This window comes from Passer domesticus, chromosome 18 (assembly GCF_036417665.1).
Source record: "Passer domesticus isolate bPasDom1 chromosome 18, bPasDom1.hap1, whole genome shotgun sequence".
In the NCBI taxonomy this organism is placed as follows: domain Eukaryota; kingdom Metazoa; phylum Chordata; class Aves; order Passeriformes; family Passeridae; genus Passer; species Passer domesticus.
In genome coordinates, this window is record NC_087491.1 from 9,135,567 (window position 1) to 9,160,144 (window position 24,578).

At 54.7% G+C, this 24,578-nt stretch overlaps 3 protein-coding genes across 8 annotated transcripts in view; 2 read left to right on the forward strand and 1 right to left on the reverse strand.

Moving 5' to 3' along the window:
* The window catches only part of CFAP77 (cilia and flagella associated protein 77), a 57,986-nt gene extending 51,516 nt beyond the window's left edge, over positions 1 to 6,470 (forward strand). For all 3 annotated transcript variants that reach the window (XM_064393563.1, XM_064393564.1, XM_064393565.1), the window contains one exon: positions 6,241 to 6,470. In XM_064393563.1, coding sequence (XP_064249633.1) covers positions 6,241 to 6,309 — 69 coding nt within the window. In that variant the 3' untranslated portion in view covers positions 6,310 to 6,470. The remainder of the gene's footprint in view (positions 1 to 6,240) is intronic.
* A 4,892-nt stretch (positions 6,471 to 11,362) lies between these two features.
* Positions 11,363 to 17,773, forward strand: BARHL1 (BarH like homeobox 1). The gene is made up of 3 exons (XM_064393823.1): positions 11,363 to 12,162; positions 15,299 to 15,521; positions 17,052 to 17,773. Exons 1-3 carry the CDS (start codon positions 11,715 to 11,717, stop codon positions 17,344 to 17,346), a joined length of 966 nt encoding a protein of 321 aa, XP_064249893.1. The 5' UTR covers positions 11,363 to 11,714; the 3' UTR covers positions 17,347 to 17,773.
* A 5,384-nt stretch (positions 17,774 to 23,157) lies between these two features.
* Positions 23,158 to 24,578, reverse strand: part of DDX31 (DEAD-box helicase 31) — a 42,955-nt gene continuing 41,534 nt past the window's right edge. For 3 of the 4 annotated variants that reach the window (XM_064393998.1, XM_064393999.1, XM_064393997.1), the window contains one exon: positions 23,158 to 23,580. In XM_064393998.1, coding sequence (XP_064250068.1) covers positions 23,430 to 23,580 — 151 coding nt within the window. In that variant the 3' untranslated portion in view covers positions 23,158 to 23,429. The remainder of the gene's footprint in view (positions 23,581 to 24,578) is intronic. The other variant, XR_010349146.1, reaches the window with a different exon arrangement.

Consider the following 24,578-nt stretch of genomic DNA (forward strand, 5'->3'; position numbering starts at 1 on the left):
TTCTTATCAATGGTCTTGCCCCATCTTTCCTGTAAGTTCCCTTCAGGTCACCCCAAAGTCTTCTCTGTTCTAGACTGACCAATCCCAGTTCTCTCAGTCTCCTGTCCCCCACGTTTGTCCTGTCCCTGTGTCACCTGCTGGCTCAGGCAGAATTGTGTCAGCCGAACTCTGGAAAGGACATTACTGCCCAAATGTAGCATCTCCACCTGTGCCAGACCAGGGTGAGGCTCCAGCCACCTCCACCTGAACGTTTGGTAGTCACTGTCCAAACCAGTAAGCCAATGCTGGCCACCCCCAGTATATTTCCAGGGCTCTATCAAGTCAGGAAGGATTCAGGCAGCAACAAAGCAGCAGCACAGGACAGAATTCACCAACGTGTCAAAACAGCTCCGCGCACCTCCTGTCACTGACACACACCAGGGTTCTTCCTTTGCTCATTAGAGAATCCCAGCTCACAGACACACTCAGGTGGCTTGTTTACTTGACCAAGCAAGGGGAAGGAAAGGAAATGCAGCAACTTTGGACAAGACTTTTGTCACCGTGCGCTGCCTCCCCGAGCAGATGAAACGCGCGGCGCGGATGCGCGATATGAATAAGCGATAAGCAATTGACGAGCAAGTGTTCGGGTACCTTGGCAAAAGACTTAATTTGCAACCTGGCACAAAATCAAAGGCTCTGTCAACGGCTGAGCGGCTCTCCTGCGTACGCCTTGCATTACCTGGGAAAGCTCTGTCAGGTAAATTTCCACTGAAAGTAATTAGAGGAATCCCCACTGTATAAACTTTGCAGCAAAAATTCTGGGCTCCGGAATTTGATTCTCACCAGGGATCCGATACCTGCTCGCAGCCTGATCCTTCGTCAGAATTAACAGCTGAGGTTTAACACGTACACACAAAAATGTTCTGCATTTTTTTTTAATGCCTTACCTCTATTTTTGTCTATGGAGCTGAACTGACAAGCACAGCTCATGTAATCTTGCAGCTGTTGTCTTGTCAGAAAAGCCACAGATTCTGCTTAAATAACCTGGGCTTGGTACACACAGCACACAGGGCTGGCTGTTCAGGTGCAGCATTGGTCCTCCTGGGTTTGAGGGCAGAAAAACTTCTGGGACTTGGAGTGCTATAAAACTCATCTCCAGGGGCCTAAATAGTGCTTAAATAATAAAGCAATGTGTTCAAGAGCTTCCTGTCACCACACTACCAGATCAATCCTCCCTTCAGCTGGGACTTTGGCTGACCAAAAAGAATTAAAATCAGTGTCAGCTGCTGGTTGTTCAGTGGCCCAAGTGACACGAGCTGGTCGCTCCCAGCCCTGCAGTATCAATCCAAAGCAGCATCACTGGCCTGTGGCAGGCACGATGCAAACAGAGACCACAACACCCTGCAGGGCTCCAAACAGGCAGCACAGACTCAGCTGCCCTGGGCATGATCCCTGCACATCTCCTCGGGGCCCACAGCCACTCCATGGCTAGCTGCAGCCTCTGGGCCCCTGTCACCCTCACTGCATTTGCTTGCAGATTCTGGAGGTTTTCTTGGTTTTGCCTGCACAGTCAAAGATTCCAGCAACACAATTGCACAAATCACAGCAAAGCATTTTCATGATCCAGGTTTTCCCACTATCCCTTGTGCCCTCTGTATCCCCAACCTCTCATCCCACCCAATGCTGCCCTCTGTCACAGATAATTTTGGCTTGGAAGAAATATTTAAGGGCCTTCTAGTCCAGTTCCCCTGCAGTGAGCAGGGTCATCCTCAACCAGGTTTTGTTTCTCAGAGCCCCATCCAACCTGACCTTGACTGTTTCCACAGATAGAGCATCCACCACCTCTCTGGGCAAATTCCAAGTATTTCAACACCCTCATTGTAAAAACTTCTTATATCTTACCTCAATTGACCCTCTCTTTGTAAAAACCATTACCTGTCACGCTCAGCCCTTCCCTCAGAGACAGAGTGACCATCACTCCTGTGCCATTTCCATTGCTCTGGACATCTGATTGACACAGGAAAACAGCAGCCTCCTGTGCAGCTGTACAGCCTCGATCATCTCCAGGGCAGGCTCCACATGCAACCACACCCCAGCAGCCAAAGGCAGCACAAGGAAGAGTTGGCAGCCAATTCCCCTTGCTCTTCTGGAGATTCTCACCCACGAAGGAAGAGATTTTGGGTGCTCACGGCTTGTGGCAGGGTGAAACCACACACGCTGTGTTGGGTTATGGGTGAGCACCTGCCATTGCTGCAGTGCACAACTCCATGGAAATGTTTTTTAAATGGGTTTGGGGTTTCATTCATGGCTCCGTTCTGGCTTCTGCAGAAATGCTATTTATCAAGATAACTTTAAGTAAAACTCTTGCCTGGCATGAAAAGGGTCAGGATTCAGATGTCAAGCACACGAGGTCAGTGTGAAAGCTGCCAGCTCTGGTCTGACCCTGAAACATCTGCCAGGGAGGTGGGGGGCACACTCCAGGTTACAGCTCCAGTGCGTTAATTCTTCTTTCCTCATGCTGTTGTCCAGACCAAATGACCAGTGAAGCCCAGCAAATATCTGTGGCTATTATTTTCAGGAAGAAAAAAAAAAAACCAAAACCCACAAATCTCTATAGGACATTAAATACAGCAGTCCAAAATCTCCAAGCACTGTTTGAAACCTTCCTGGTCTTGAAGCAAATAAAGATCATTTAGCCCAGGCTCCCTCATCCTGCATTTCCCTCTGTTCTTGGAAAGGTGGGGAGAGAAAAATCAACCCCATTCGTTAAGCCAGTTAAGCACGCTCCTGGCAGGAAAAGCCACATTATTTGTAACCCTAATAATCCAACACTCACCTCTGAGCACAGCTCATCTTGGACAGAATAACGTCTGTTTTAAAAGTACCTGCCTCTCTCTAACTTGTCATGGCATTTGTTGACAACCCTATTGAAAGCCGCTCTCGGTGCGGCTGTGAAGGATCTTTCAGCACCTCTTTCTCTTTCCTAGACAGTTTTTGAAAGGGAGGGGAGAAAAAGAAAAAAGCCATCAATACAGGGGGAAAAAGGCATCAGCAGCCAACATCGGCTGATGAAGCGCCTCACCTGGGCCCCCAGCACACCGCCTCCAATTAAATCAAAATGGTTTGTTTTTAATGGTCTTTTACACTGACAAGTGGGCTATCATTCCAGGCCTAGAGAGCTGTCAGGGAGCCGAGGCAAATCCTCCGTTGATAATGCCCAATGCTTCCAATTAGGAACCGGGGCCGCTGCTGGCGCACTAACGATTCCCCAGCCTCCCCAAGGCCCCTTCGGCGTTGGCTGTTTGGTCTTGGCTCTTCCTCCGCCGCAAATTACTGACACAAAACGGAGGCGCCCCGGTGCCTCCTCACCACGCCGGGCCCCGGCCCTGTTGGATTTAATGAGGCGATGGAAGTTTTTGCGGATCTTTCGCTAAATTCTTTTCTTGTTTGACAGCTGCTTGAGTGTTGACCTTATAAAAGATTTAGTGTTTCTCATTATTTTCTGTCAAGCTTTACAAGCGGTGGCTTGGCGGAAAAATCATTTGCATCTCGATGCGTGCGCGCGCGCGGGGTGGTTTTTTTTTTATTTTATTTTTTTATTTTATTTTTTTATTTTATTTTTTTATTTTGTCTGTAAGGGGATGCTCGGCGCGCTGAGCGCACCCTACCCCTCTCTGTATTGTTTGTTTTGCTCCCTCCCCTTCCTGAAAAAAATCCACTGTTTTGTGTTGTTTTGGAAGAAAAAAAAAATAAATAAGCCCCAGGATTTGTTAGACTCCTGTAAATGAAGGAGGGTTTGGGAAAGGGAAAAAAAAAAAAGGAAAGAAAATAATAGAGATTGGTTTCCTGTAAAGTGAGCACAGGAAAGTGTTTTGTCACCCGCTAAAAGGATTCGATCAAATGGATGATGGAGGAAGCAGGCTGAGTCCCGGTGCAGCTTTGTTGTTAAAGTGAAAAATGGTGCAAGGCTGGGGAGCTGCTGGAGCAGCTGGGCAGAGCCAGGCAGGTGCTGGGAGAGCAGCAGGGACAGCCAGGTCTCCATGGATCCTTCCAGGCCACGGGGAGAGCCTGGTGCTGTTCATTACCTGCTTCAGGCCTCTCCATGGGTTCTTTCTCAAGTCACCAGGAACCATTACACACAGCTCTAGTAACTAAAACTCCCCACTTAAGCTGAGCTTATTTTGCACCCAAGGGTGCTCACAGTGCCCAGCACCCACCAAACCCTGCTCAGGCTCTGGGGTTTGCTGCCATCAGGGGAGCTCTGACCTCCCTGCCCCAGCCTGGCCTTCCTGCATCTCACCTGCAATTTATCAGCCCTCACTTAGCACACCTGCCTTAATGTGCCCTCCAATTTAACACATTATTGTAACTGTGAAACTCTAAAGATAATACCCTCCAAATACAGATTGAAGTTTTAGGAGTGGTAATTATTTTTTTTGCCCCTCTAATTCTGTGAAGCTAACACTGACATTACAACGTCCCAGCTGCAAGGGTCCTGCAGGTTTTCATTTGTCAATAATAAATGAAATGAACAGCAGCAAACATTGCTCCTCTGCAGCAGCTGGAGCCCATAGCAGCTCCATCATCCTGCAAGGAAAACCTTTCAGCTTTTTCCTACAAGCCATATTCCTGTCCTGCTGCAGCTCCAAACAAAACCCTGGCATTAACAACCCATAACTGCAGCAGAGTAATGGCAAAGATCATCAGCTGTCTCTAGAGGAGGTACCTTTGGGTTCATCATTTAAAATATGAATTAGAAGAATCAGAGATGAGGATTCATCACTGGCATTGACTGCTCAACACCAGTCTCTGTCATAAAAAGACCTTTGACCCAAGGACACCCTTATCTGGACTCTAATGACTGGGAGGGTTTCTCATTTTTTAAAGCAGCACTTGGCCCTGTCCTACACCTGGTGCTCCCCACTCACTCATGCTGAGGGCAGGAGCTGGCACCCCTCACAACTTCCTCAAGGCTCTGCTCACTTTAATTACTGCCAGTTGTGGCTCGGTGGGACATTTCTCACCCAGGAGCTTTGCACCGAGATTGGAGTGAATAAAGTGCTGTTTCCTCTCCTATGGCACCACCCCATCCCAGGCAGAAATGTCCCTGTGGCCAGCACTGGTGGATGAGGGAGCCTGATATTCACGAGAAGCAGCTCAGCTGTCCCTACCTGCAAGCACTGGATTTTTCTAAAAATCCCAGCTGCAAAGGAAAAACTGCTTCATCTTTAGTGGCAGGTTGGAGTTGGAACAAGCAGTGATTGTCCCTGCCAGCTCTCTGGGGTTACCCACCTCCTGCAGCAGCCCCTGCTTCTGCCTTCCCCACCTCTCCCTCCCCGAGAGGGGTTATGTCACTGCTGCTATTTGTGAAAGAAAGCAAAAACATCCAGAAACAGCTGTCTGAAGTTAGGCACTCAAATGCATATTTAAGTACCTGAACGCCTTCCTCCAGAGAGGGGGAATAGCTAAATACGCTTTGTTTGTCTTGATTAATGAGATCACTAGCAAGCTTTTCAGGGCAAAGACTGCTCTGTATTTTTACATATGCAAAACCTGCCATGCAGCCAGCCTGAGCAGGGTGGGTGGGGGAAGTGGGAGGCAGCTCAGCACAGGCACACAGGCAGATGTGTGGCACAGGGAATTGTGCTGGGGGCCCCCCCAGTCCCAGTCACTGCTCCTCCCGTGCAGTTTTGCTGCACACAGCTGTGTGTGAGCCCCACTGCTCACCCCAAAGGGCCCTGGCACCTTTCTACCCCCAGATTGCTTCCCTTTTGTTTGCTGTCATGGGCATTTTTTCACCCTGGCCTCACTCAAAGGTGATTCCTGGGGAGCTGCTGCTTTTTTGTTTTTAGGGCAGGTCATGTAAGAGTCCCTGACCTCATCAGGGACTTCTCTGGGAGCTCTGAGCCCATCCTGGCCCCTCAGTGAAGAACCCGAGTCTAATTTTGTAGAAAACAACTCATATTTACTTCAGGGCCCACCTTAGGGCATGGCACCCTTTGAAAATGTCAGACAACAAACACACAATAATAAAACTACAGGGCCTTGATGCTAGAGCAGGATAAGAATCTCCTGAAGTCAATCAGGAAGCTACTCCTCATTTTAAGCAGGTTAAGTGTTTAACTTCAGCTGGAGACACGTCTCCCAGTCAGGCAAAAGCTCTTGTGCAATCTGCAGTCTCCTCCCTCTCTGTGCTTCAACCTATTTTCTGTGGCTGGCTCCTGGCTGTAACCAATCCCCTCTCTGCTCCTTTCCTCATAGGCTGAGCCTCGTCTCAGGACTTTTCCAGACCCTGAATCCCGTCAAAAGGCTCTCAGTGCCTCCCACTGAGGAGTGCCTGTGAGCTGTCCCCTTCCCCAGAGGGCCCCCACAGCAAGGATGGTGCTGGGCACAGCCCTTGGACCCTGGCATTCCACATGCAACAGACTTTCAGGTTTTACAGAGTTATGCTAATGCAGATATAGCCAAATAAATCATAAATATAAGAGGAACAGTTCTGTCTCAGCCTGGTCATTGCTTTGTGTCAGGTGCACAGCACAATCCTGGTGATACCCAGGAGCAGGGCAGTGCTCACACCAGCACAGCCCCACAGGGAGGCAGGACAGGCTCCTTCCCTGCTGGTTCTGGACAAATAGATTGGATACAGCCACGTCCTAGCTGATATCAAATCTGTAATCTCTCATCAGGCCTCATTTCTTTGCCAGAACAGCTTCCCATCAGTGCCTGATTCAGCAAAGCCTTTGCCTGTGTGAAGGAATTCAAACACCTGCTTCGAGTGCTCTGCCAAACTGGGCCTCAGCACAGGCACTGCCTCTGCTCTAAGGCGGCTCCAGCCAGCTCCACACCCCCTCCAGCAGCTGCTGGTGCCTGCAGGCCCCGAGGGCTGAGCCTGTCCAAGCACCCACTGAACAAACTCAAACTCTACCAACACCAACTCAACCCACAGGCTCAGTCAGGAGCCAACACACATTTGGAATGCATCTCCCCCCAACAGAGCATTTCACTTCAAACACCACTTGGTTAAAAGTGCCATTATTTAAACTGTGGGTCTCCATTATTACTAAAGGAATAATTGGTACCTCTTACACAGTCTACTTCTCACATCTACCATGACAGCTCAGAGTTTACCAGCTTTTTAAGCCAAGTTATCTCCCAATTTTCATATTCTCTCTCCCATGGCACTTGGAGAGCTCAGGTGTGCTCACCCCAGAGCTCTGGGAGGTGGATCTGCTGTGCTGGGCAGCCCCAACTGCATCCTGAGCTCAGGTGGATGTGCCAGCATGATTTTGCCCCCCACGCCTTGGTACTGGGGTTAGCCCAGCCACCAGCAGCCAAAGGACATGAAAAACCCACACTGAGCTCAGGGCTCACTGCCCCTCAGATTTCCAGCCAAACCCCAAAAATAAAAGTCCTTTATAACGTCACACTGCATTGCTCAAGACGAAACAACAAAGTAAATTGCAAAGGCAGCTTTATTTTACCCCTCAGGACAAGGAAGGCTCCCCAGGAGCTGCTCCAGCATTTCCCACACCCCTCCCTAGGGCAGCTTGTACCTCAGCCTGCCCTTTTATAAGGAAGGAGCTGTAACAAACTCCACCCTGCCCACACCTGGGCTGAGGGAGGAACAAAATCACCTGCTCCGAACTGAGAAAACCCTGGTACATGTTTTCCCCTTTTTAGTACAGGCCTCTAAATAAAACCCATCTGAAATAGTAAGGGGGATAACAGCAGGGCTTGCCAAGCTGGCAGAGGTGGATTATAACCAGAGACCCTCCCCACCTCTCCAGGGAGGGAGGAAGCTGAGCCTAAAGTGACTTGTCTTGCTAAAAATGACACTTTTTATGAGAGCGTGAGAAGCCCAGGCACGAGGTTTGTCCTTCTGCCTGCTGGGAGCCACCTCCAACTCCCAGCCCAGCCACAGCATCCCTGTCCCCCTGCAGCAGCCACCGAGGTCCCCGGGGTGTGCTCAGGGAAGGAAGCACCTCCAGAGAGTCCTGCCGGGCTGGGAAGGGCTGGCACAGGACAATGTGAACCAAACCCCTGCAGAGCTGCTGCTCGGGACAGGCGCAGGAAACCAGCAAAGAAACCAGAAACCCGAAAATCATCCGACAAATAAACAAAGTGCGTTCAGGAGACACCTCTGAGTGCGGCTCAGAGCCGACAGATCTGACCACGAAACGCTGGGCAATGTGCCCCAACTGTCCGTGGTGTCACAGCTCGGATGGGCAGAGCCTGCCCCGGTACCCCCCGGCCCGAGGAGCCCTGAGCCCGCGTGTCCCGGCCCCGCGCCGCCCCCGCTCCTTGTCCTGCAGTGACACCCACCGGTAACGGGCTTCCACCGCCGCTGCAGCTCCTCCCCGGCCGCCCGTGCCCCCCTTGCCCCCTCCCCGAGCCCCCCTCCCTCTCCTGCCGGTGCGTTCGGTTACCGGAGCATCCGAGCATCCCTCGCTGCTCCCGCTGGGCACGGCGCCCCGAGCGCCCCGCCGCCCTTCAGGAGGGCTCCTCCCTCAGCCAGACCCTTCCAGGACAGCGGGCTGTGCAGATATTTCTGGGTTAACCCTTGCTCAGGCACCGTCGGAGCTCAGCAGCCCCTGGCGCAGCTGTGGAGGGGTCCCGGGAACACCGGGGTCAGCCCCGTCCCTTGGCCCCAGGGCCAAACCTGCGCTGGTGACAGGAACCAGGAGAGCCCAGCACCCGGCAGGGTGGGAACAGCAGCTCCCAAAGCTGCCACGATCCTAAATCCACACTGGATTGTGACTGAGGCTTGTGAGGAGGTGGCTGTGAATGCAGTTGGCATCAGGGGTCTCCTCTTGGCTGATTGTTTGTGGACAAGAACAGTCTGGAAATCGGGGTTTAAGGGCAGGCACACAGAGGGAAGGAGTGTGCACTGCTCCGTGGTCTGTGCACAGCATTTCCTCTCTTTGCTGGGAGCCACAGAAAAATCCTTGGAGCCCCACCTGTCCAGGGTCTGGTGATGGAGGAGGGACACCACACATGGGCAGAACGGGGCACATTTCTGCCTTGGGGAGTCTGAAACAGCTTAATAAAATAATGGCATTAATAGCTTAATAGTAATACTAATTTTAGTGTCATTAGAACAGGAGTAGCAGCGCATCTGTAGCTGCTGGGAGCCCCAGGTGTGGCCTAGGAGTGACATCTGTGTCCCCAGGGCCTTGGCTGGGAATGGCACCTGCTCTGGGAGAAGGGCTGTACCCCATAATCAAATACCCCCACAAACTTTGTGCATCGTGGTGTCATCTGGGGACTTCCTTGTGGTTCTTTGAAAGCAGGTGCTTTATTCAAGCCTCACCAGCCCTATCCCTGCATGGCTGATCCAAATCCTGATCCTAATCCCACTCCCAGCCCTGCTGCCTTTCCCAGTCCCGTTCCTGGTCCCAAATAAAACCTCAGCACTGGTCCTGATCCCAGTGCAAATTTCCAACCCAAATGTGGTCGAACAGGGAGGCTCCCAGAGCCCAAGAACCAACACAAGCCCTGCCAGGAGCTGCCAAACCCCATCGGGGTCTCAGCATCATTTCTTACCAGCACCACTTCCTGCACTCCCCGGTCCAAAGGGACACCTGGCCCAGTCCCGTGGATGGGGACATTGAAAAACTGACCTGGCCCCCATCCCCATCCCCATCCCGGCTCTGTGCTGGGAGGCAGACAGGGCACAGCAGCAGCAGGAGCCCCTGAGCAGGGGCAGGGAGGCTGAGCAGCCCTCAGCACGAGGTGCGGGCAGCCTGGGGCCGGGGCTGGAGATGCTGATTTTGTTCCTGGGCTTGTCCTCCTCTGAAGTTCTTTTGTTCCGCTGCCCCGACCGCAGCCGGCCCCGAGCTGCAGGGCCGAGGGCAGGAGGTGCCGGGGGCCCTGCCTGCGCCGCTGCCCGACAGCTGGCAGCCGGGCTGCCCCCGGGGGGCTCTCCCCTCCTTGGTCGCCTCCAAGCTGCCGGCCAAGGGCGGCTTTGGAAGAGGGACAAGATGCAGCTGACTGGCCGGGAAGGTGGGGAGCAGAAGAAATCGAGTGTTTGAGAAATAACCAGCGACATCGCTTTAAAGTGACGCAGCTTCACGCGCCCGGGTGTGGACATTTTCCTATCGCCGCGGAGAAGGCTCTATCCACGGGAAAAACCCCTAAATAAACCCTCGAGGAGACAGCAGCCAGTGTGACCGCCAGGAAGGTGGGAATCCTGCGTGAGCCTCTCCGGCCTGGGAGAACAACAACAGCAAACCCCCGACGGGGCGGGAGGGAGGAAAGTTGGTGTCCCCGGCAGGACAAGGCAGGACGGGGCAGCCCTGCCTGAGGCCATCGGTGTTTTATTTAAAACGCGATTGACGGCAGAAAAACCCCGCTCAGAGCGCGGTCCGTGCCCAGTTGCACCAGTTGCACCGCGGCTGGGCGCTGGCAGAGCCGCTCCGGCAGCGCTGGGCGGGGGTCGCGGTGCCCGGAGGCCCCCGGACCTCTCTGCTCGGCCACAACCGATTTCCAGGGCAGGCAACGAAATTTCGCAGCTCCGAGGCTCATTTCAGGCTCAGAGCAGCCGCCTCAGTGCTGGGGGTTTGGGAGGTTTCGGTGCTTTTTCGTTCCCGTTTTTTTTTTTCTTTAATTTTTTTTCCGGAATTTTTTGGTTTTAATTTTAACGCCCAGCAAAACTTTCCCAGCTCGGGAGGGACCGGCAGCTCGGCTAATTGCGGGGGGAAGCGCTCAGAAAGCAGTAACCCCTCGATAACCCACCCAACGCACACCCCCCCTCCCTCCGCGGCTAATCATCCCATTAAGAGCCCCATCAGCGGGATAATGACAGCAAAAGAGGGCGGAAACCGCCCGGAAAGCGCGGGGATCCGGACCGCAATTAATCCCCGTTAATCAAGCCCCGAGGTGTCGCCTGTTGGGGAGTGCCATCCCCCAAAACGCCGGGCGGCCAATGGGCGCGTTCACACGGCTGGGTGGGGGGCGCGGGGGTCCCCCAGCCGGAGCTGCCCAAGTTCAGGGTTTTTCTCCCCATTTCCCCCGTTCCCCCCCGGGGAGGGCGCGGCTCTCCCGCCGCTCTCCGAGGTGCTGAAGGCACCGGAGCGGCTCCGGCGCTGTCCGAGGTGCTGCGGGCTCCGGAGTGACTCCGCTTTCCCCCCGGGCTGTGTCCGAGGGGCTGGCGGGGAAGGGCCCGGCGACTGGCCACCCCCTCCGCCCTCCCCTCGCCCTTCCCCATTGATTTCTGGATCATTAAGTGGTTAAGGCGCTGCGAAGCCTTCACTATCGATCGCTGCCTCCCCACCTCCGGCTGGGAGCCCCCGGGCTGCCCCCCAGCCCCGCGCCAACGCCGCTCCGGGCACGGGTGGGGTGGCCGGGACCCCGGGTGAGGCTGGGGTCCGTCCCCCCTCACCCCACCCCCTTCGCGGCCAAAGTTTGACTCTGCCTCCCTCTCCCCCCCTCTCCTGTCTGTCTGTGAGTGCAGCTGGGCGCGATGCTGAAGACGGAGCAGCCCTGGATCTAACGCGCGGCGCCTCGGAAAGCCCTGCAGCAATTGTTGCCCGGATCCCAGACTGAACTTTGCTCTTTTTTTATTTCTTTTTACCTTGTTTTTAATTTTTTTTTTCCTTTTTAATTTTTTTTTTTGTTTTGTTATCTTTTGTTTTTTGTTTTTCCCTCCTGTTATCGTTAATTATCATTACCAACCCGCTTCCGCCGCGCCCTCCCCTCGCCAATGCCCGTGTGAGCGCCGGCACCTCGCGGGGGCCATGGAGGGCTCCACCGGCTTCGGGATCGACTCCATCCTCTCCCACCGAGCCGGCAGCCCAGCCGTGCCCAAGGGGGACCCGCTGGTGGGGGACGGGCGGTCCCCGCTGGAGCTGAGCCCCCGCTCGGAGGGCAGCAGCGGGTGCCCCTCGCCCCGCTCCCCGGGCCGCGAGTGCCTGGAGGCGGCGGCGCCGCGGCCGGGCCTGGATGCGCATCTCCAGCCGGGACAGGTCTCGGCTCCCTCGCAGTCCCGGACCGTCACCTCCTCCTTCCTCATCAGAGACATCCTGGCCGACTGCAAGCCCCTGGCAGCCTGCGCGCCCTACTCCAGCACCAATGGACCTCACCCGCAGGAGCCGGCGGGCAGGATCCCCACCAAGCCCGGCGAGGATTTTAGGGAGAAAATGGAAAAAAACACCAGCAGCTCCTCCTCGGACTCGGAGTACAAAGGTAAGGGCGGCTCGGGCGCTGGGCTGTGCGGCGGCCCGGGAGCCTCCCGGAGCTCTGGGGTCTCGCTGCTCGCTCAGGGCGGGTCACGGCACCGGCGGCCCCCGGAATGACCGAGGGGTCGGCACCGGCTTGGGGAAACTTGGGGGTTCGGGGCTCGGTGGGGCTCGGCTCGGTGGAAGGGGTTGGGGCAACGGGCGCATCACGAAACGCGCCGGGGAACGCTCCGGGGCCGCCTCCCGCCGCCAGGATCCGGCTCTGCCGTTCCACCCGCCGGGAAAGGAGCAGCCGAGACGGATTTCTGCCAGAGGAAAAGAAAAAAAAAAGAAAAAAAAGAAAAAAAGAAAAAGAAAAACCAAAACAAACAAACCAAACCAGAACCGTAATAAAATAATCGCGTAATTGCCAGGGATTTCCCCTGCTCCGGCGAGAAACGAGCAAGCCGGTCGGCGGGGTTGGATTCGATTGTTGTTATTTGGGTTATTATTTTGGAAATCGTTCAAAAGCGAGCAGTGCAGACGGGGAGCCCCGGGCCGCATCCACAGCGCCGGCGGGGCGTGGGGGATACGGGGGATGCTCGGGATGCTCAGCCCGGGCCGGGGGCTTCGGCCTCCCGGGCCCCCGCGGCCCTTCCCGGCCTCCCCCCGCGGCAGCCGGGGCAGGGAGAGGCACAGGAACAGCACGGGGGGATTCGGGGTCAGAGCTCGCCCCTCGGAGCAGTTTATCCCACCCTCGTCACCTCTGCAGAAACTTTTCTCCGGGAAAACTGTCCGCCGGCTGTTGGCGAGGGAAAGGAGAGGGAATCCATCCAGCTGGGCGGAGAACAGGCAGGTGATGGCACCTTGAGGGGCCGCTGAATGTGGGGGGATTGGCAGGAAAACAGGGGGGCAGGCTGAGCCCCGTCCCGGCTACAAACGCACCCTGGGCTCGCCCGGAGCCGCTGGGCTGAAATCTGATTAATGGAGGAAAAAATATTCACCCAATTTAGCCTCAAAGGCGGCGGCAGGCTCTGGACACCCAGAGCGGGATCCATTCAGGCTCTGGACATCCAGAGAAGGATCCATTCGGGCTCTGGACATCCAGAGAAGGATCCATTCAGGCTCTGGACATCCAGAGCGGGATCCATTCAGGCTCTGGACATCACGGGGCGATTTCCACTCCTAACGAAGGATGGATCCCGGGCTCGGGGCCGGTTCTGGAAGTGCCCCGGGGGGAAGCATCGCCCCCAGCTCTTTGCAGGGCCGGCAGTGCCGCGATCCCTCCTTGGCTGTTTGTTCTCACCCGGCCCGAATTCCTGCAGCTCTTCTCCCCCTGCCCCAAATCGCGAAAGAAGCGAGGGGAGAGAAGAAAATCGGGTTCTCTGCATCCCCTGAGCCGGCCGAGCCCTGCTTTGGGTTGGGGTCGTTTTCCAGAGCCCCTCGGCTCCTCTCCCGTCCCTGCGGCGGGACAGCCACGGCCGCGCTGCAAATGCCGTTTAAATGGGGGAAAAAATCCTTTAAATTGCGGGGGAAACACCGCTTAAATGGGGCGCAAAAAAACCCCACTGCTTAAATGAAAGGGGGAAAAGATTAAGCGGAGGGAAAAAGAAAAAAAAAAAACCAAAACCAGTTTAAATGGGGAGGAAACCACAGTTTAAATGAGGGTAAAACCCCCGCATCAGTGGCGGAGTGAAGATCCCGCTCCCAGAGCGATCCTTTTTGGGCGCTTTGGAATCAGCCTTTCCCGGGGCAAAACGCCCCAAATTTACTCCGCAGAGGGGCTGCGAAGCTCGGCCTAACCCCCAGCGGCCAAAGTGCCGGAAACCCCTAAAATACATATTTTTATATGTATATATTTAATTTTTTTAAGCTAGGGGTAGCCAGGGGCCGGTCCGGACCGAGCAGAGAAGCCGTGGCCGCCGTTCCTGCGGCTCCTTGGCGGGCAGGAACTTTTTTAGGAGCCGAGGATCATCCCAGGGGCCGGGGGGGATTTTCCTCCTCGGGATGCGAGAGGCCAGACCCGCGAAAAAGTCCTACAAACTTTGGGGCCGTTCCCGGGAGAGAGCGGGGCCGATCCCCTGCCCAAGGATCATCCCCGGCTCCTTCTGCCCGCTCGGCCAGAGCCAGGGTTTCTGGTTGAAGGGTTTCACTCCCCGGTGGCTCAATTAACCGGATTATTGTCTTCCTACAGAGAGAAATCAGCTCGCGTTCGGCTCCAGCCTTGTCCCTGCTCACCCCCGCCACCAGCAAATTTAACATAAAACCCTGTAAAAAAAACCAAAATCAGGAACCCAAACGCCGCCGATTTGTATAAATCGAACCTATTTGCTCCATGATCTCCTCCAGGAGGGTGGAGAAGGCAAGCACAAGCAGGAATTTATTTTCCCCCTTTTATTTTTGTTGCCGCTCCGTAATTTTCCCATCACCTTCCAACATTTTGCGGCGTAAATTCCCGCATCGTTCCGACCGCGCTAACGAACCGCCACCAATCCCTCTCGTTCGGCCTTTTTTAAAGATAAATAACAGCCCGGGCAGGGGTTTGTGAGCTCCTTTCCCCAGTTTTTCGTTGTGCGCCCTGGAGAAGGGAGGTTTGCTGCGTGCCCCGGCAGCGTCCCCGGGAGGACGGAGGATTCTCCGCGGAGGGGAGAGGCAGCACGGCAACATTCCCCTGCAAAAAATGTGGGCTCGCAATTTTCGGGTTTGGTTGGTTTGTTTTGGTTAAAAAAAAAAAAAAAAAAAAAAAAAAAGAAAAATAAAGAAAAAGAAAAAAAAAAGAGAGAGAAAGGTAGATAGAAAAAAAAAAAAAAAGGAAATTTAAAAAAATCCAAGCACCGAGAAAGCTTTTGAGTTTGGGGGAATACGCCCAGAGGAAGGTCCTGCCCCGAGAGAAATGAGGGGTGAGGGGGATCGGGGGGTCTGGGCAGGAGGGCGGCCGGGCCGGGGGTTCTCTCGGCACAGTCCAGCGTTGCTGCTCCGATCCCAGACCCTCGGGACGGGGAAAAGCCGGGCCCGGCTCGGGGAGCCCCGAGTTCCCCCTGGCAGCCGGGGTTAAAATTTACGGGGGTGCAGAGCGAATGTGCCGTGAGCCGAGCCCTGCACTGGGTCACCCTCTCTGCTGATGGTGATTCCCTTCCTGCCCTGACCTGGCCTCTTTTCCTCAGTGAAAGAAGAAGGGGACCGAGAGATCTCCAGCTCCCGGGACAGTCCCCCGGTGCGGCTGAAAAAGCCGCGCAAAGCCCGCACCGCCTTCACCGACCATCAGCTGGCCCAGCTGGAGCGCAGCTTCGAGAGGCAAAAATACCTGAGCGTGCAGGACAGGATGGAGCTGGCCGCCTCCCTCAACCTCACCGACACGCAGGTGAAAACGTGGTACCAGAACAGAAGGTAAAAATGCACCGCTCCCTCCTGCCCACAGCGCCGGGATCCCGCCCTGCTCCCCTCCCCGGCCGCGCACCCCAAACCCGGCAGGGCTTTTGCACCCCACAGCCGGGACAGGGGCGATGTGCGGCCCGTCCCCGCCTCTCCCGGGGCTTTTCACCCCAAAACCAAGGGGAGAAAAGCGATGCCGAGGCAGGGCGGGTGCGGGGCAATCCGTGCCCCCAGCCCCGGGGAGGCAGGAGCGGGCTTGCAGCTAAACACAACAGCATAACACATCGGCCCATTAATAATAGATACCAATTACTGCTTTGGGCATCAATAATTAACACCCTTTACAGTAATTACACAATTATTATTATGATGAATAATTTACTGGTGGAAATAGGTTTAGCGCTTCAGCGACAAATCTGTAAAAGGGCTGGCGACGCGGTGGCTTCGGTGGGTTTGTCCCGACAGCGCCAGCCCCGAGCTCTGCCACCGCCACCAAACGAGGAGCAGCCCCCGCCCTGTCCCCTCGCTCCTTCCAGGGTTTTACCCTCCCTCCCCATCGTTTGCAGTCCCGCTTCTCCACCTGCAAAGATCTCCCCATGTCGGGGAAGTTTAGGGGCGGCGGGGGAGGCTGTGATCATCCCTCCTCTCCCCAAATCCCTCCTGCAAGGACAGAGCCGAAACTGAGCTCCCAACCCTTCCCAGGCAGCCCGGCCCGGGGCGGCGTGATCCTGGGGCCGGGCTCCTCCACGAGATCCGGCACACACACATGAATATATATATATATATTTTTTTAAACTACATTTATATATATATTTTTATATATACAAGCGTATACCGATATATACGCATATAAAAATATACACTTGCATATATACATATATACATATGTATGTGTATTTAGACACAGATATAGATGGTATAGATAGATAGATAGATAGATAGATAGACAGATAGATATAGACATAGATGATATAGATATGCCGCAAACGAATTCCCCGGGCCCCCGCCCCACGGCTGTCCCCCCGCGGGACTCCCGCAGCCTCCCGAGCCCGGCCCCGGCAGCCCCGGCCCGGGGAGAGGGTCCCGGAGCATCCCCGCTCAGCCCACGGATCCCCCGTGTCACCCTCGGCTCGTGTGACAATCTGGGATTTACACGCCCAGGAAGGGCCGGAATTTCTGTCGCGATTTTCATCGCCGGGATCCTCATCCCGCCGCTGGGTCCCAGCCGGGCTGTGGCTCCGGTGCTCCCGGGAAAGCTCCGTGGGAGCTCAAGCCGGGCTGCCGCGGCGGGACCGCCAGGGAGATGAGCTCCCTGCCCCCATTAAGGGGGTCTGCATCCCATCCCGTTAAATCCCATCCCGTTAAATCTCATCCCGTTAAATCCCATCCCATCCCTGCCCCACAGGAGAGGCCGGCCCCGGGAGCGGGGATGCTCAATGAGAGCAGAGCCCGGGGAAAGGGGTGTGCAAAGGGTAAAAAGAGCCCGGGAGCGGCTTTGGGATCATCCTCCCCTCCTTGACCCCTTCTCTCGCCTTGCCCCTCCAGGACCAAGTGGAAAAGGCAGACGGCGGTGGGCCTGGAGCTGCTGGCCGAGGCTGGCAACTATTCGGCCCTGCAAAGGATGTTCCCCTCGCCCTACTTCTACCCGCAGAGTTTGGTCTCCAACCTGGACCCCGGCGCCGCCCTCTACCTGTACCGCGGACCCAGCGCGCCGCCCCCCGCCCTCCAGAGACCCTTGGTGCCCCGCATCCTCATCCACGGACTGCAGGGCGGCAGCGAGCCCCCGCCGCCCCTGCCCCCGCTGCCCGGCGTCCTGCCCCGGGCAGCGCAGCCCCGGTGAGCCCCGGGAGCCCGGGCAGCCCCGCCGGGTCGGGGGGCTGGAGGGGGCCACCCCACCCCTCTGGGGCCGCGAGCAAGAGACAGACTGCCGCTCATCCCCAAATATATATGTGTATATATATATATATAAAATTATAAATGAATCCACCCCCTTCCTTTTTTAAAATAATATATAAAGAATGCAAGAATCAAAGGACAGGCTTGGCGGGACGGAGCGGGCAGAGCTGCCCCTCGCCCCGCGGGGCACTCGCCACCTTCACCCCCTTGTGCCCCCGACGGGCAGCGGGGCCGCTGTGTCCCCTCCTCGGCGTGGGATGGGGTCGGATGCTCCGGGGGGGCTTCGCCTCTCCGCCCCCTCCCCAGGAATGATCGGGGGAGCCGAGCCACACCTGGGCGGCTCGGGGAGACCCCTCCCCGCTTTCACCGGCTCCCCGAGCCTGGGGCAGCCGCCGGGAGGGACCGAGGTGTGGCCCGGGCCGGTGGCCCCAGCGAGACTTTGGGACGTCCGTAACTTAAACTTAAAAAAAAAAAAATTAAAAAAAAAGAAAAAAGAAAAAAAAAAAGCGGTGGAATGTAAATACGGTGCAAAATGTATATGAATTATTTATTTGTGAACCCTGAGGGCGTATTTGTGTAAGTGATTCTTGTCAGTCTGTATCCCGGGGCCGGCCCGGCCGGGCTGGGGGCGCGGGGTTGGGGGGGGGGGGCTCGGGGCGCCGCGGCCGCTCCCGCTCCCCCCTTTTTTTTTTTTTTAAATGTGGAAATAAAACTTCTTTACAAACACACGGGTCTCGCCTCCGCCGGCCCCTTCTTCCCCTCCCGCTTGTTTGCTCTGGCAGAACGGCGCCGATGAGGGAAAGGGAAAAGCAGAGAGGAGTTTTCCCACCTCCCATCGCTCGGAGCCCCCCACTCCCCGGGGCTCGGTGTCCCGTTAGAGCTCGGTGTCCCTTTGGAGCTCGGTGTCCCCCGGAGCTCGGTGTCCCCCCGGGGCCCGGTTCCAGTGCCGGCATGCGGGACCGGCCACGGGAGCGGCGGGGGAACCGGGGCAGCCCGGCGCGTTGATAGCCGCGACTCCGGTGAATTAATAACGCTAATCTTAAGTGTATAATTGCCTAAAGTGCTTTAAATGACCGCTTTGGAAAATGGATTGTTTCCACCCTTTAAAAGTGTCGCTCAGCTCACCAGCGGGCCCGGCAGCTGGTGCCCGGGACAGCCGGGCAGCGGCTCCCGGCTCGGGGAGCCGACAGATGGGCTGCGGCTCCCCCCGGCCCGGCCGCTCCCCCGGCTGTCTGCGAGCCCCCCCGGCACCCACGGCCCTGCAGAGCCCCCTGCCCGGCTCCCCGGGCCGGGTCCCAGCGCGGTGCCCCGGAACCCCGCGATTGTCGGCTCGGCCAAATAAATGCGCGGCCACGCCTGGGGCCAGAGCCCCCGGCCTTTGTGCATGGCCGGCTCTTTGCATGTGAATAACGGGGTTTGGTAAATCCCCGCGCCTCGGCTGGGCGAGGAGGAGGAGGAGGAGGAGGAGGAAGGGGGGTCGCTGCCGGCTCGGGGTTAATGAAGTGGGAAAGGAGTCTTTCAGAGAGGCCTGCAAACAACCCCCTCCCCGGGCAACAACCCCCGTCCCAAATCCTACATGGATTGACTTAAACCCAGGGGATAAGTGCTTTAAATTAATCTCATTGAATAAGAATGAGGCCAAACAAAACTCTTTAAAATCATATTAAAAATCTATCAAAGGACAACTTGCAGTGGGTGTGCTTTTCATTTTGTGAGCGCAAAGGCAAGGAGCATACAGCAACCTTCCTCCCATTTACACAGCAGGAATGTGAATCAAAGACATTCTCTAATATTTAATTGTCCTTGTAGCCGTAGCAGATTCCTCCTCTTACATTAATGAAGTACAAGGCTTCGTTACACGTTTGTAATTGCAATATTTAAATTTGCCATTTCACATCTGGAAGGAGCTGTACCAGTGGAGCCAGCACCATAACAGGGTGCCAGGGTCCAGTTTGTGCTAGGAGCGTGGTAGGAGAGAGCAGGACAGAGCCCTGAGGAATCCTCTGCCCTGGGAAGGGGAATGTGCCAGGTGTGGTGGGGAGGAAAGAGAGCAGAGGGGACAGGAGGGCTGGAGCTGCTGCTGCCAGGGAGATCTCACAGCAGAGCCAAGCCTCAAGATGAAACAGTTTAGGGAAGACACCACAGGCTCTAAGCGGAAGCAGCACACTTGCCACATGAACAGCATCGTGTGTGGGAGCATCTCAGCAGCCTCAAAACCTGCTGGAGGACCAAGCTCACCTCCAGCCTGCGTGCAGGGACTGAGATGGGAGCTGGTGCCCCACAGCAGAACCCACCAGCACTGGCCCTGCACCTACAGCAGCCCCTGAGCAGGCTGGAAATGTTTCCAGAGGATGGTGCCAGGTGGGCGCAACCCTGGCAAAGCCCCAGGGGTAGGACAGGCTGTGCTGGGTTGAAATTATATGAAGGAAAAAAATGGAACAGTAGAGAAGCACCAGTCCCAGCAGGGAAACCTTTGGGTGTTGCAGCAGTTCTGCTCCAGAGATTTCTCCAGGGTAAGAGCCCAGCAGACAAACTGCTGCTGGTTGGGCTCTGTCAGCTCCAGGCTCTGGATGCAGGGAGTGCAGTGGGTTTGCCAGGGCCAAACACAGCCCTGGCTCTCAGGTCCCTTCCAGGCTTTCACCCAGCTCGAGTGCCACCTTCCTCCCCTCCTGGCACAGCTTTAACCAGGACCAGCACCTCAGAACAGCCACAGCAAGAGCTGCTGCTGGACATGCCAGCACACACAAAGCCATTGCAATCAGCAGAATTGTTTCTAGCCAAGGTATTCCATGGCTTCATCCAACACCAAACCAAACTGTGGCAGAATGCAAAGCCCAGAGCACTGCTGCTTTTCCTGCCCTCTCCCAGGTTTAAGGAGAAAACAAGGTGTTGTACACAGAGAGGTTCTGCTGCTTCCTACCCTGCCTAGTTTTGGTGCTCTCAGCAGTCAGGGCTTGTCCTGTGTCTGACCCAGCCCCAAGGTGACCTCCTTGCTTTTTCCTAATCCAAAGCCTTGCAGAGTGAGCTCGAGGTGCTCCAGCTGCAGAGGAGAGGAGGATGTGAGCTCCCACCACAGGTAAAGGACACGGAGCCAGAAGAGAGCTGAGAAAACACAAGAGCATCTCCTGCAAGCTCAGGGTGTGAGAGCAGGGAAGGCAAACCCAGCTAACCCTGGTCTGACTCACAAGCAGCTCTGTAGAAAAGTTACACAGTGCTATTATTTCCAGACCAAATCCAGGGGTTTTGGGCTGCAGGGCAGTGAGGCCCTTGCCCTCCACCACAATCCAGACAAGCAAACATGACCAAAGCCAAAACCAAAGCTGCAGCTCCACCAACAGTGCCAAACCCAGCTCCCCTCCCCTGCCAGCTGTGCAGGCAGCTCCCACCCAGCCAAGTCCCCTTCAGCACCATCACCTACCTCAGGGCAAGAGGAGACAAATTCAGAAGTTCAGGGCAACATCCACCTGCTCCATGCCACGGGAATCCACTGACACCCCTGGCTGCTCCTCTGGCATTGGGTGCTCAGAGGATTTGGGAACCCCTGCACAAACAACAGCCTGGTCCTGCTGCAGGTGGAGATTTTCAGGTGGTGGAAGTGATGGAACTCCAGAGCAGCTCACAGCTCCAAGCACCACACCCTGCCCTACCCAAGTAAAAGGGTGATTTGAGGGAAATCAACCCCAAACCTACCAGGTTCTTACTGAATTGAGTGGTGCACAAGGGTGAAGCCAGCTCAGAGCCAAGCTGGAGCTGCCCAAGTGTAAATAAGGGCACAATTTGATTCCTGCCCACCCAGCCACAATTCAAACACCTTTTTCTCATCAGCCTTCAAGTTTACTAGGAGAAAACTCAAATGCAATGTGCATTTAACTTCAGGTGCATGTGCACTTCTTTTAACACTTTCTTATTCAACAATCTCCTCCCCTCTCTCTTTCCCTAACCACTCAAGCAATCAAGCCCTATCTGCTACAGATGGTGAAGCTGAAAGAAAAAGGCACTCTAATATTTTTTAAAAATCACTTTATTCATCATAACCATTTGTAGTGTTTCATGCCCAGTCAATACAGGCAGCAATGAGATCTCCTGATGTCTCTCACCTATGTGCTGTTGGCTTTTTTTCCTACTATTATGAATTTGCCAATAGTCCCTATTAATTCCTACGTGACAGTCAGCCAGGAGAAGGTCATGTACTTTCCCTTCATGCACAAGATCATTCCCAAACTTGCACTCTCTGCATCATTCTGAGTCATTTTCATCCTCAGGGGTTTCTTTTCTGTTTAAGTTGACATTTGCCTTAAACCTGATTGCTCTTCCAAATAGTTCTCATAACAAAATCAGGTGGGCTTTGTTGTTATTTTATTTTAATCTAATAAATGATTGTAACTTCATTCTCTCTGAAAAATCATGGTTAATTTGATATTGGAGCCTTTCTATCATCTTTCAGAAGTGTTGAAAAAAGTACTGCACTGAAATTGAAGTGTTTGATAATTGCCAGGGAGGAAATAAAAATTCTGGTTTCAAAAGTTACCTTCACTCCAGAAATTAAATACTTTGGGGCTGATTGCTGCTCTCCTACAATCCTTTGTATGACTCACTACAGCCCAAAGTAGGTGCCCTCAATTCTGTATTTACAAGGCATCATTTTCATCTGTTTACACTCCTTTTTCAGTGCTTTTCTTCCTTCTGACATCTGAAATTGCCACTATTTGAGCACTTTCTGCTCCTGCATTAAACATGCCTGGCTCAGGCCATGGTGGGCTGCTCTTCCTCATCCCTTTCCTCGAGGAAGACACAAGCAGGGAGCACAAAGCTGTGTTTTGGCTGGGTTTGTGCTGTTCTCACCTGTGCCCTGCTTGGTGCTTGTGCTCTAGGAGGGGCTGGAAGAAGCAGAGGGAGATGGAGGGGGACAGGGGAGGCTCATCTGCAGGAGCTGGGAAATCTCCTGCAGGCTTTGGGGGCACCTTCCCACTCAGAGTGGGAAAATTTGGGTTTCATTTCACCCACTGTGGTGAAGAAGTGCCAGTCTCAGCACACTGGGGCCACCCTGCATCCCTTTTCCCAGTGTCCCAGTTCTCACATGGGAACAAGATGGATGGCAAATGGGAAAAGCAAGAAGTGAAATCCATTAGCTCAAAGCAGGCCCAGGCAAGGCAGGGAACCCCAAAAGGCTGGGTCATGACCGGCAGGGGTTGGCAGGAACCTGCAAAGGCTTTAATGTTCAGAGAGGTGAGACATCTCAGACTCCCTCTGTGTTACATAATCGGGAATGACAGCACGCTGCAGGCAAGGAGAAGTTTGGAGACTGCTGGGTTCCACTCTGGCTCCTTCCCACAGTGACAATGTTTGCTCCCGGGAGCTCTGACAGGGAGCTCTGTGCCCAGGAGCTCTGCAAAGGGACTGTGTGTCACTGCACTGAAGAGCTCTCCACAATCCTGCCACTGGCAGCCCTGCAGGTGGCAATTCTGACCAACAGTGACCAGGGACAGACCTTGCCCAGTGCACAGAGGACAGGAGAGGAGGTGGCAGCAGTGTGGCTTCATTGCCTGAGACAGGAGCAGAAGTGCTCCCTGCACAGTGACAGGGCACAGGGCAGAGTCCCCTCTCCATGGTGCTCCTGGGACACCTCCCCTGCCTTACCTGGCTGCAAACAGCAAGTGAAGGGATTGTGGAGTGTTCCTGTAACTCCACAATCACCTCCTGCCTGCCCAAATTTGTCTCACTTTCATGCTGCACACACATCACATTTCTCTGAGAATCATATTTAACCTTTTTTTTATTTTTCTTGCTAAAAAACCATCTTAGGAACACGGTGCATCTTCAGGAGGCCACATTCAATTGCAGCAGGACACGCCTAGATTCCATTCCACTTGCACCTATGGAATGAAGGGGAGGAGGCCAAGATCCCCAGGATCCCTCCCACGTTTGCCTGATAAATTGAAACACTCCTCAGCTGATTTGGCAGGTCACCCTGACCCCCAGCTGAGGCACTCAAGCAGCTTTTCCAGCCAACGACTGGAAGGGCCTGGCTTATGTTGGAATCTGCTGGTTGCCAGCTTTTCTCTGCTTTTTCTTCTTCTTCTTGACCTTGGCTCCAGCAGTGTCCATCCCACTGGAATATTCAGAGCACAGGAGCTCAGCAAGGCGGCGTTTGCCAGGGGTCTTCTTGAGCAGCTCAGACCTGGGCAGGGGGAAGAGCACAGGAATTCAGGAATTTGGGAATTGAGAACCCCTTCTCCTGCTGGGTGGGTTCCTGCAATGCCACTGACAGCTGCACATTGGAGAAGGAGCAGCTCCCTTTCCTTGAGGCTTGATTTGAAATTCTGCCTCGTGCAAAATTAGGTATTGTTGTGACAGGTTTTCCACAAAGGTGGCAAAATATCACGGCGTTTTTCAAAGCAAGCCTTTGTTCTGTACAAATGCTCTTGCAGGGTGGTGGGGAGAAGGAGGAAAGCTTGTGTGCCTGAAGGCTGATGAATGAGGTGACACAGCAGTTTGGAAATAAATAATAATAATAATAATAGCCCAATGACATTGAACAATGGAAACATTTTATAAACACAGCTTAAATCCAGAGCTTGAAAACACAACCCCCTCCCAAACAAACCAGGGGAAAATTAGAATGTCATGAGTCTAAACCCAACAGATCCAACAGATTTTCTTTTCTTGCAGTGTCCTGCAGCCATCCCATGCACCTCACAGCCTCCCTCTCCAGAGACTGGTTTTTGCAAGAGTAGCTGCATTTTGCATGGCCACCAAACTCCATCATGGATGTCCCTGCAGCCCTAAACTGCCAGCTATAAATACAAAAACCCACTCAGCATTTTCCCACCACGAGTTCTGCCACTGTCCTGCTCTATAACCTTGGGCAAAGCTCACCCTCAGTTATTTAAATCACAATTTGGGTGCAGGACCAGTCATTCCCTGCCTCATTCCCATGGTCCTGAGCACAACAGGGCGTCCACAGCTACTGGTGCTGGCATGTCCCACCCTCCTCCTCGTCACCACAGAGTCACAGGCTGGTTTGGGTTGGAAGGGACCCTAAACATCACCTCATTCCTTTCCTGGACCAGTCCAACTGAGCCCCTTCCAGCCTGGCCTTGAACACCTCCAGGGTGCACCTCTCTGAGCAGGTTCTAGTAAGGACCTGTAACAGAGCTCAGGTGTTCCCAGAAAAAC

Bases quoted from the DNA above. Each gene is read 5' to 3' on its own strand.
- BARHL1 (XM_064393823.1), top strand. From the start codon at position 11,715: ATGGAGGGCTCCACCGGCTTCGGGATCGACTCCATCCTCTCCCACCGA. The intron at 12,163-15,298 runs GTAAGGGCGGCT...TCTTTTCCTCAG, and splicing joins CTCGGACTCGGAGTACAAAG to TGAAAGAAGAAGGGGACCGA. The intron at 15,522-17,051 runs GTAAAAATGCAC...TTGCCCCTCCAG, and splicing joins ACGTGGTACCAGAACAGAAG to GACCAAGTGGAAAAGGCAGA.